Source organism: Cimex lectularius, unplaced genomic scaffold, assembly GCF_000648675.2.
Source record: "Cimex lectularius strain Harlan isolate CLEC.00 unplaced genomic scaffold, Clec_2.1 scaffold46, whole genome shotgun sequence".
NCBI lineage: Eukaryota > Metazoa > Arthropoda > Insecta > Hemiptera > Cimicidae > Cimex > Cimex lectularius.
Genome location: NW_019392654.1, coordinates 858,420 through 870,149, shown reverse-complemented (window position 1 = coordinate 870,149; position 11,730 = coordinate 858,420). Strand labels below are relative to the sequence as shown.

At 32.3% G+C, this 11,730-nt stretch overlaps 1 protein-coding gene across 3 annotated transcripts; it reads right to left on the bottom strand.

Annotated features, from left to right (window-relative positions):
- Positions 1 to 537: 537 nt before the first annotated feature.
- On the bottom strand, positions 538 to 11,723 carry LOC106672891 (aquaporin AQPAe.a-like). Of its 3 annotated transcripts, none has more exons than XM_014404684.2 (6): positions 11,555 to 11,723; positions 11,295 to 11,494; positions 10,747 to 10,890; positions 8,433 to 8,663; positions 8,285 to 8,365; positions 538 to 840 (listed from the first exon to the last, which is right to left on the bottom strand). In XM_014404684.2, the coding sequence occupies exons 1-6, from the start codon at positions 11,583 to 11,585 to the stop codon at positions 796 to 798; spliced, it is 732 nt and encodes a 243-aa protein (XP_014260170.1). In that variant the 5' UTR covers positions 11,586 to 11,723; the 3' UTR covers positions 538 to 795. The 3 variants fall into 3 exon arrangements, with proteins under 3 accessions (XP_014260170.1, XP_014260168.1, XP_014260169.1); XM_014404682.1 differs by lacking the exon at positions 538 to 840 and adding an exon at positions 6,174 to 6,343; XM_014404683.2 differs by lacking the exon at positions 538 to 840 and adding an exon at positions 8,006 to 8,196.
- Between the last annotated feature and the right edge of the window lie 7 nt (positions 11,724 to 11,730).

Sequence of the window (11,730 nt, the reverse complement as noted above, 5' to 3'; positions counted from 1 at the left end):
AAAGTCGTCAATGTACGACATAAACCATCCCCTTACAAGTCGTGATGTTAAACTGCGAGACAACCAATGCTCTTAGTCTACTTTCTACTCTCTCAATGTGCTGCCATTCTTAAAAAGTTACAAACTGACGACACATCTCTCCATTCGCTCATCTTGGAACAAAAAATCCCTCGTCGTTCTTGATCTATCTTATGGTCCAAACCGAACGAGTTATCCCTTTTTTACTTCTAATTTAGAACAGAGGAAGAAACCGTATCCTCCAGCCAACCCTTCCTGTTCATTTTAAAAAGGGGGGATAGAAACAAATGGGAACCAAAAATGCAAACCAGAAAATAAAACAATATTCCCTTGCCTCTGCTTCAGTACGGTATACCGGTTACTTTCCTGGTGCTCCTACCGGAAGAATCAAATCTGGCGATAAATGCATAAGTAATTATAGATCTATTTCCATCCAATCCATTTTTTCAAAAATATTTGAATATTGGGTTTATAAAAAGTAAAAAAATAACCTCAAAAATGTTATTATTCCTCAACAACATGGCTTCTGTACTGGCAGGTCAATAGTTATTAATTTGCTAATATATCAAAATTATATTTTTTTACGCTATAGCCGATGATTGGTGGATTCTGTATATGTAGATTTTTCCAATGCTTTGACAAAATTGATCATAACATACTTTTTATCTGAACGCACCAAAATAGTTAAAATCAAGTCGTTTCCTTTTCTGTTTTATCTGGTGTGCCACAAGGCTCCCATCTTGGTCCTTTTCTCTTTCTCCTCTTCATTAATGATATTCACCTTACTCTATCTGGTACCGAGTTTCTTCTATTCGCTATGGCCTAAAAAATATTTACAACAATTTATTATGCCATGAAATGCATTAATTTACAAAAAGCTCTCAATAATCTTTCTGACTAGCGTCAAACTAACAAACTATTCGTAAATAATTCTAATATTTTACTATCTCTTTTTCTTACAAAAATCTCCTATTTTTTTGCACTCATACCATTCACAGCTTGTTAACCAGAGTAACTTGTATTGGAGATCTTGGCATCATCTCTGATAGTGATCTTACCTTTAAGCTAATTTACAATAAATCAAAAATCGCTCCTTTAAAATGCTTTCAAGGTTTCATCATCTGAAGTACCTATCAATTCAGAGATGCTTGCTATGTCCATCTATATAATTCACTTGTTTGACCTATTATTGAATATGCCTCAATCATGTGGAATCCGCACTACGACACTGATATAAAACTTCTTCAAACTGTTCAAAATAAATTCCATCATACATTATATTTCAAATTAATCTGTCACAATGATAAATCCTCTCATGCTCCCATTAAATCTTACTTTAATATTTCTTATCTTAACTGCAGAAGAAAGTATTTTGAGATTATTTTTATTTTCAAATTAATTAATAATTGTGTAGATTTTCCAGAAATCCTTGGTAAACTCCAATTTTAATGACCCTCCCCCCCTTGCGACTGCAGAAATCAGAAAATATTTTTTATTGAATATAAAAGAACAAATTTTTCCCTACACTCCCCGATGCATCGCATCATGATAGAATGTAACAACATAAGCAATACTGTTGATTTACTTAAGACTTCTGTTTTTTCATTAAAATGTTCGTTACTTAAAGTATAATGATAATTCGGAGATCGTGAGATGTGATGCAGGTTTTAGAAAAACATTTTCTTTATCGTGCCAACGTTTGAATCTTTTACAATTTATCTGAATTTATACAATGCTAGAAATTTTAGAATAAAAATTAAAAGATTTCTCATCTACATCCTACATCACACCAGACCGCATCTCATGATTTCCGAATAATCATTGATTAACGCTCACTAAATAACACACATAAAGCATAATAATTTTAGTTTAAAAAGTTAAAAATGTACTATGAATGTAGTTATAATGCTTTAATATATATATTTTTTTTTTTTGTATAATTCCAAGTCGTTATAATTATATAGACAGGAGAAGAACTTTATGTTGTTTTATTTATAAGGATTTTATTGTCTTTTTCATTGATGTATAGTATAGTTTTTATTCTTTATTAATGTTAAGTTAGTCATAAGCATTGTATAAGTATATATTTTTTCTCCTTACTTTTGTATACGTTTTTGACCTGCAAAAAATAAAAAATACAGTAGACTCCCATTTATCCAGAGGATACGTACCCACCTTCACTACAGTCAATAGGAAACACCCTCAATTTCTGGCTTCAAAGTATTTTCTTCTACCTGCATTACAATCAGACACTTTCTGTGTGCATACATACATCAACACTTATGCATTGGAACAATAACATTGAAACAAATGAGAAAAATTATTAGGGTCTACAAAAGATAAAATGTATAAAAAAGATAAATGAAATTCCAGTTAGAAACAGATAGTGATGAATCAGCCTTGTTTGCTCTTTCAGCTTTCCCAAAGAACTTTGTTATAGGAGGCCGCATTGTCTAGTTTTTCAAATGCTGGAAATTTTGTTGGAGAGGGTCCATTGTTTGAGTTAGCAGTCATGTAATGATGCTTCGTACTACACTATTGTATCATATTCTCTGATTTTGTTTTTCGACTTTTGAACTAATCGAAAGATTTCTCCAAATTTTTCAATTGATTATTCCTTTTTCCTTCTTTTATAATCCTCTTCTTCACCTCAGGGGAGGAGGAACCACGAATAACGAGAGCCTGATGTATGCAGGTTTGAACAAGACTGAAAAACAAATTACAAAACTTATGACACATTTTCTTTGACTCTTCAGGTGGCTGACCAATGGTGTTAAATCTCACAAAACTTACTCGTGTAAAAGAATCTTATGACGCACCAATGTCAAGAGCTGAAATACATCTGACAGAACAAAACAGCAAGGATAGACAGACCAAAATATTTGGAAATGACCAAACTACATGGCATTTGTTGTTGGACAAAACAATTTGCAATTCTAGTCAAAAGATTAGCAATGATGTACTGAATGTAAAGTGAGATTCATAATTCAGTGAGATAACAATTCCACAATAAAGTAAATAAAATGTTTTTAAAAATGAACCCTCAATTGTGTTATACCGTTTATTTTGTTTATTAATGGAAAGAACAAAGCATATATGTGCCTAAACTGTCAAACAATATACTTAGCAAAATTAATCTTGTTAACTTATTAATTGACCATTAACAAAAACCTTCAAAACATAAATCAAAAGTAGAGAAAGTTGACTTAATAAAGGAAACAATGATTATTTGGGGATCGTGAGATGTGGTCTGGTGTGACATAGGTTTAAAAAATCATTTTCTTTATCGTTCCAATGTTTCGATCTTTGTTGAGATCATCTTCACAGCCTGGGATTTATAAACATTGTTTAAATTATACAAATACATGTGGGATGTGAAAAAATTAATTTATACAATGCTAGAAATTTTAGACTCAATAATGACACATCTACCCAGAAAACAAACACTTTGAGTGAGTAAAAATACCTTGATTGAGTCTACTCTCATTTAAAAGAGGACAATTTTACCATTTAAACAGAAAATATTTTAATCATCAAGCATAGTTCTTAGTTAGACCACTACACATGTTAATTAAAAACAATACTACAATGAATTCTTTAATGGAATTTTGTTCTTTAAAAATGGTGTACATATTGAGGGTTCATAACATCAGAGGTCATATCAACTCTCGGTTGATATATTTGAAAGTGCTGATGTATTTGAAAGAAAAACCTATTTGTAAGTATGTTCAGTAAATGTTTTTTACCGTTAATCTGTAGAAGTAGTACAAATGTTATAAAATAATCTATAAGTTATACATCATATCAACATATGGATGGAAATTTGATGTAATTAGATTACATCTCTGGAGTTAACAGTCATTCTTTTTTATCAAACATAAAAATTGAAATTATATTCCTTTTTGTTAACCTATCCTGAAATTTTATTTTCATTTTAAACTAGCATTAATTCAAAGGTTTTAGGATCAACTCTAATTTACAGACCAGCACAGGATGACAACTTTTTTTTAAAGGCAGCAACCACAATGAGGGTTTTATTTGCCTTGAATCAGTACTGAGTGGGGCCTGTGGGGGTAGTAAAAGTTCTTTATGGCAGAGTGAATTTCATGTACGATGGGGTTCATGCTAAAAATATCTTTTAAAGCTTATACTGTCAAAAGAGTGCAAAATCAGAACATTCTCGCTAATAACTTACTTTTACTCTCCAGACGCCATAAACTCACCCCAGAGTACTCGATATTCCTTGGACTGGATTACAAGCAACCCCTTCCTTTCATGCTCATAAATACATTCATTCCAATAAATTATGTTAATTTTTGTTTATTTAATGTTTGATGTTAATTATTTAGTTAAAGTCAACACAGACACACAAACACTATCTACTAAAAATTATTATAGCCCTGAGGTATCGGAACAGCAATCAGTGCCAGCTGCCGAGCCCAAGACTACACACAGTTCTGGTGATATGCCAAAATATTGTCAATATACATCAAGCCTTCTACAATTGAAAAGGTATTCTATCCTTGTATAAAAGGCACCTACGCGATAGCTTTCCGGTCGTGTGTTATTCTCGTGGTCTTTTCGAACTGTCCTCTGTGGACCAGAGAATGACACCTTTCTTAACCTGCCACAGTTTTGGTTATTTCTATTTTTACGAACCCAGCAGTGTTTCATTCTCCTTTTATAGTATTGAAATTAATAGTTTTAAATCCACTGGTTAATAGATATGTTTTTAACATTAATTGCCTGTTTTTATTTATTTTTTATTCTATTTTTTACATTAATTATTGTAAGTATTCAACATAACTATAACCAATTGCTTATTATGACTTGGTGTTTTAAAAGATTATACTTATATGTGGGATGTAATAGCTGCCACTTCTCTTGTATACTATAGCTGCTTCACATCAAATTGCCATTAATTATAAAATGATTAAACAGAAAAAGATGTAAAAGATAATTGTAGACATCTTTCCTTAAATTATATGTATGTAGATTTATATTTTTATCTGTTCAGCAAAGAAATATAGCCTTTAACCTACTAACAAACTGTGGTGCCACATTTTCCTTCAGGAGGAGGTGTTTTGGGATGCACAACATAACCTCGGAAGAAATTCAATCACTGAAACTGCGCCTAATAATTAAATGTCTTATCAGCTAGGCCTCACTGGTGTGCTATAAGTACAGAATGAGGAATAGAATAACTCTAAAAAGGTGGAATACATTATATAACCCTAATATTACATCTACAACTATCTAGATTTTCATCTACATACAAGTTCTACCATAAATTTTTTTTTTTACTTATTCTATTATATCTCTTGATTTTGTAATTTTTTTCTCCTAAATTTCCTTTGGCAGGCATTTCCTTCAAATGGACAAAATGTAGTTCCCTGTAGATTTCTGTTATAGGGAAGTCTTAATGTAAATTGTACAATTAATCTCCTAGGCATTAAGTAAATAAGCATTTACTCAATAAGAGAGGTTTAAAGCTGTTCAACATTAGTTGGGGGTGGCGAACATATAGGATCCATGTCAGGAGAATGTGCTTGTCTATCTACCCAGGCAAGATATTCTCTAACCACCTTATAAGAAAGAAAAATTTATTATTAATTTTTTAATGAAATTTATTGTTTTTTCAAAGTAAACAATTTTTTTTTTAATTATCACACTCGATAAGTTAGCTCTGGAAATGATGAAATTGAACTATTTCTTTATTTTTAATTGAAAGAGGGTAAAAAGAATAGTAACACTCTATAAAGGTAAACAACAAATTATTAATGTTGTGTTTACATTTTAAGTCAACTGTTAATTTTGATACCCAGTTGTTATAGAAAATGAACAAATAAATGCAAGGAGTGTATAATGTCGAATTTCTGACAAGAGGTGAAGCATGAACAACCTGATGAAGAGTTGAGTTTTGTTGCCGCTTGATTCACCTGAAGGTGGACTGTGCAAGTACCCCTTATCGGTAGAGCATATGTCTAAATTAATTTTTTAAGGGGAATGTTTTACATATAAAATATAAAGAGTTCAGTGTGTTTGTGGGGGGGGGGGGGTTTAAAGTGCAAATATTTGCAAAAATGAATATTCTGTGTTTTACTTGTGTATCGTGTTATTTTATTATAACATTTTTTAAAGTATTTCTCATCAAATTAAATGGAGAAAAAAAATATTTTATTAAAATCTTTTTTTAAGCAATTGCAGTTGAAACGTCTTCAACTTCTGTCCTTTCATTGTTTTGTTTTATTACCATTGGTAGGAAAAATGTGTGATATAAAAATGCACCAAATAATCCACCAGTTATTGGTCCAATCCAGTATATCTGTAATTGTAATGATCATTTCAATTTTTATTTTACACATTTATAACTACTACACTTGATGTAGAAAATTAACACACAACCCTTGAATTTTAATGAAATTAGATTTGTTTATACATATTTTACCTACCAAAAATAAGTTTGGTTGTAACAATATATTACATAACAACAAAATAAATTATTTATTATCTAATTTTAAAAAAATTGAGTAAAGAACAAAAAAAAGCTATTTTTAAAAACAAATAAAAATGTTTAAAAATAAAATAGTCCCCTTTAATTATTTATTTAAGTATTTTGACCTCTGGCATGAATCAAGTTCATTAAACGCCTTTGCATTTCTTGGAAAAGATTTCTGATAAAATCCTGAGGAATTCTTTCCCATTTGCAGCTGTTTCCAACTCTTCTAGGATGTTTGGACTTAGGTTTCGCTGTCGAACTCGTTACTTAAGTTGGTCCCAAATGTGTTCGATTCAGTTCAAATCTGGTCTTCGAGCTGGCCACACCAAGAACTCAATTCCAGTAGTGTGTCATTCAAGTAGTCATCCACAACATGTGCTCTATGGGGCCTAGCATTATTCTGCATTCGTAAGAATTTCTCACCAATGGAGGGGGGGGGGCAAATGTGTCTTGTGATTAGACATTGGACATTACACAAAAGAATCTTTCACCCACATCAATGGCAGTACATGTTCTTGGATCCTCTGTGAAGTTTGTGAAGTGTTCCACGTGGAAAGCTACCTTACAGGAACCATACCATTGTAAAGAGAATTTGTCCCCAAGTCTCCCATCTTCCAATGTTTCACATGTTTCTGTGCGAATTGGAGCTTGGCCGTTTTCTGAGCTCAGAATTGAAGAATAGATCCATGACCCGAGAGCCAGGCCCTGAGGTTATTTTCATTGAGCCTTTTGTTTTGTAGAGCCTGATGACGGATGAATTTATCATTTCTTTCAACCCTGTTCTGGCCTACTAGTGTGGAGCCCTGTTTCTCTGAAGCACCAAACGGCCCTTCCTATTGTAGAGTGTTTACATTCAGTCTCCTGGCGACCTCGCACTGCTGTATCCTTCCTCTAATAATGTTATGACCGTGACATTGTCATACTCATTCAAATGTCTGACAGGAGCCATTGAAAAAGGTTTAAGAACAAGAATAATATCAAATGAAATCAATGAAGGAAAAACACAAACAGAAAGCGATCTTTAGGCATAGCAGAATGGAAGGGCATAATGCTACTTTTTGTGCAAATTGGATTAATCAATACAAAAGTGAACAAACATTTTCTGTTTATTTTCACTATGATGTTTCCTAATTACTTGTAACTAAAGTAGAAAGAAGGATAATGGGTTTAATTTTAAACTAAATAAATCGAGTAAACTCTTACAAATTAAAAAATTATGTCATTTGGTGGCATGTTTTTGAAAAAATTTTTTTTAAGTATGTCAGGTTTTAGTGCAGGGCCGGTGTATTCGAACCCGGGACCTTTACCTTACAGTGATGAGGACTGTGTCAATGCTTAAACCGTTGCAGCCACCAACCCCCCCCCCCCACCATTAAAATATGTTATTTTTTGTTTGTTTGCATGGTTTAGTGTGTTTATATTTTTTTTCTTTTTTTTACCCATTCACCTCCCCGCCGTACCTAAGGGAGACCCCATACCGACGGATTAGTGTGTTTATATGTGGTCAAATTGATTAATATATAGATTGAAATATGTATTATACGTATATTATAGAATATAGATAATACTTCTAATAGGTGCAAAGATTAGAAGATTTCATTTAAACTTGTTACTATATTTCAATAACTTTTAATGTTGTTTTCAACCCTTCTGTTCCCATGAGCTATGTTGTTATCAATCTATAATTTATTGTATATTTTGTCTTATTGTAAATAATCATGTTATGTATTTATTGAATGGATATTCTATGATTAAATAATTACTTACCCATTGGTCAAGCCAGTGATTGTTAATAAAGGCTGGAGCAAAACTTCTAGCAGGATTTAAGCTTCCTCCAGTATAAGGAGTCTGAGGAAATAGAGTAAGGAAAACAGACATCATTATTCAATTTAATCAAAATAGGTAATTTATGTACCAAGACAGTGTTGAGAACACCAATCAGTAGTGCCATTTTCATTGAATAGTTTTCACGGTTTTTTGGAGATCTTGGATCTAGGAAAGAGGAGATGAAGAGTCCAAGAAGAATTGATCCTAGAAATTCCCACATGAATGCCAGTCCAGAACCTAACTTCGGGTGGATTCTCGTCTCGCATGAATATGGGTCTTTCCCAATAGTCAGAATATGGAAATTCTGTTCGGACAGGAACTGTAAAATTGTTATAAAAATACTTTCACACCGCTGACTATCATTTTACCCCTTTCTTTTTCCATTGTAAGTAGACAAAAGATTATTCAAATTTAAATTTCCCCTATCACCTATCTTTTTACTTAATGTAGGCTTTCTTCTACGAAGTAATCTAGAGGAACATTATTCCACACAAATAAGAAATATAAAAATAATGTAATTAATTAATATTACAACTTTTTTTACCTGGATTTATATAAGCCTAAATCTGCAAATGGATGTATATATAAACATGGTTGATGGGTTACCCAATATTCTACCGTTGGCCCTCTCACACAACACATTCACACCAATAAATACATTCACTCCCACCACATAAATACATACAATTTCAGCACATCTTAGGAACACAAAACTATCAGTAGTATATACAGTCAAACAACCCTGTTTCTTCCAACAATTGGAACAGGGGGCCTAAATACTCGCTGCCGTTGTCAAGCACAATTCCCATATCTGGCATTCCTACATGCTCTCTACATGGAGACAAAGAATTGAACGCCCAATCAGGTGGTTAGGGGCACATCGAACAACCTTTCTCTTTATTCAATTAATTATTCTTTCCATGTAAGGTCTTGTTTGAGATAAAAAAGTCAGTGTCACGAGTGGGATTCGAACCCATGACCTTCGGTTAAATACGCTGCTACTCTACCACTTGAGCTATCATGACTTCGATCCTCTCAGACACCAACTCTCCATCTCAACCTTCAACCGTTCGAACCTTCTCTCTTTTTGCCATTTTCAAATGTTTTTATCTCAACCAAGATTTACATGGAAAGAATAATTAACAGAAAGATGTAACTTGGTCAATTGACCACTAAAACGTAAATGACTTTCTCTTTATGTCGAACACACATGTGGGCTTTGGCCCATCGTAAGTGTCCGTGTGTCAACCTCGTATGGCTTATTAATAATAATAATGTGTGTGTATATATGTACTTTATTACATCCTATCAGCATCACAAAATATAATAAAAGTAGTCTTGGCATGGGTACAAAATTAAGTAAATAATTAATGTATGGTGATTAGTGACCGTTAATCGATAATTATTCAGAAATCGTGAGATGCGGTCTTCTGGTGGATGTAGGTTTCAGAAAAACATTTTAATTATCGTTTCAATCAACGTTTCGACCTTTATTGAGATCATCTTCAGGGCCTGGGATTTACAAACATTGTTTACATTTAACAAATACTTTTAGGATGTGGAAAAGTACAATGCAAAATCTTATATATTCTTATCTTATATATTCAATCAATGTATTTCTTTCTACTCACTCAAAGTGTTTGTCTTCTGTGTAATTGTGCCATTCTTGCATGTCGTGTTGAGAGTGCCAGTGAGATTTTGCTGTTTTGTGTTTATATACGTTGGATTTTGAAGAGGTGCGGAAGAAAGTTGAGGCAGAAAACATTTTTATATGAGGAATCAGCTTCTTTGAGATACAAGGAGCCGCCAATGGGAAAGAATGGGTAAAGGTTCGGCCTGATTATCCTTTCAGGATTATATAGAAAGGGATAAATAGGAAAAGGAAAGCTAAATTTTTGGACAATTAGACTATGAAAAACAGTTGATGTGTGGAATGTAATGTAATGATATATGTGTTATCTATATTGAATTTTATTAATGATATTGGCGTAGCTGCGACGGAGTTTACATGTATCTGTTCTGTAATTGACTTCCTTCCCCACCCCTTCAAAATCCAACGTATATAAACATAAAACAGCAAGATCTCTCAACACGACATGCAAGAATGGCACAATTACACAGAAGACAAACACTTTGAGTGAATAGAAATACATTGATTGAATATATAAAATATATTTTGCATTGTATAAATTCACTTTTCCACATCCTAAATGTATTTGTTAAATGTAAACAATGTTTGTAAATCCCAGGCCCTGAAGATGATCTCAATAAAGGTCGAAACATTGGCACGATAAAATGTTTTTCTGAAACTTACATCATACCAGACCACATCTCACGATTTCTGAACAATTAAATAATTAATTAATATAAGTGGTAAACAGTACTTAGTCAATAATTTATACCTTATAAAGCGCTGTACCTACAATAGCTCCCAACAGTTGTGCTATTACATATACTATTACAAGTTTGATAGAAATATATCCATACATGAAGAAAATGAGAGTGACCACTGGATTCAGATGACCGTACGAAGTATTATAACTTACCTACAACCAGACAATTAGAATTAAGCTACTCAGTATTCAAATACAATATAACTTATTCTTAAAACGATAAAACGGGGGAAAATAGTAGGACTTTTTCTTTAATTTATTGCTTTTACTTATTGAGCAATCATACAATTTCATAATTTTTAAAATGTTAAAATTGATTGTTGCTTTATTACTTTTGGTTTTCCTAAAACGTTTATCTATTTTTTGACTCATTGTTAGTTATACATTTATTAAAACCATCTTCTAAAAATATAATAGAAATAAAAAAGTTTGTTTTCATGTGGACAAAAAAGGAAAAACATGTGACTTTTTTGTAATAAGCATGTAGTAATTTTAATTGTTGATTTTGCTTATTTCCGCAACGATAACATTTTTCGATGAGAAATCAAATGTCTTACTTGTACAGCTGCAGCAAAAGTGACTCCAAAAGAGTAGCTGCCAGTGAACTCATTCCAGTTAACTATGGAGTGGCTGTTGAGACACCCACACCCTAGGAACATAAAAATGAAGGTTCCTAAGAATTCCGCAAGAAATACCTTAATTCCGTTGCAAATGTTTTGCGTTACAGTGCTATCGTTTTTTCCACCTTTAGGTTTTCCTGAAATAAAAACAGAGTAATGGAAAAAGGAGAAGAGAAACTAGGTGAGAAAAAAATTACCACTGTATTGACAATTTAATATATTTTGCATTCTGAAGTAAATTGACAAAATTCAATGCTCTCTTAATTTTTCACACTAGTTTTATTATGTAAATACACACATAATATATTATATATAAGAATTTGTATAATTTCTCAAGTAATGTTATAATATATTATGTGATGTTAGAAAAGAA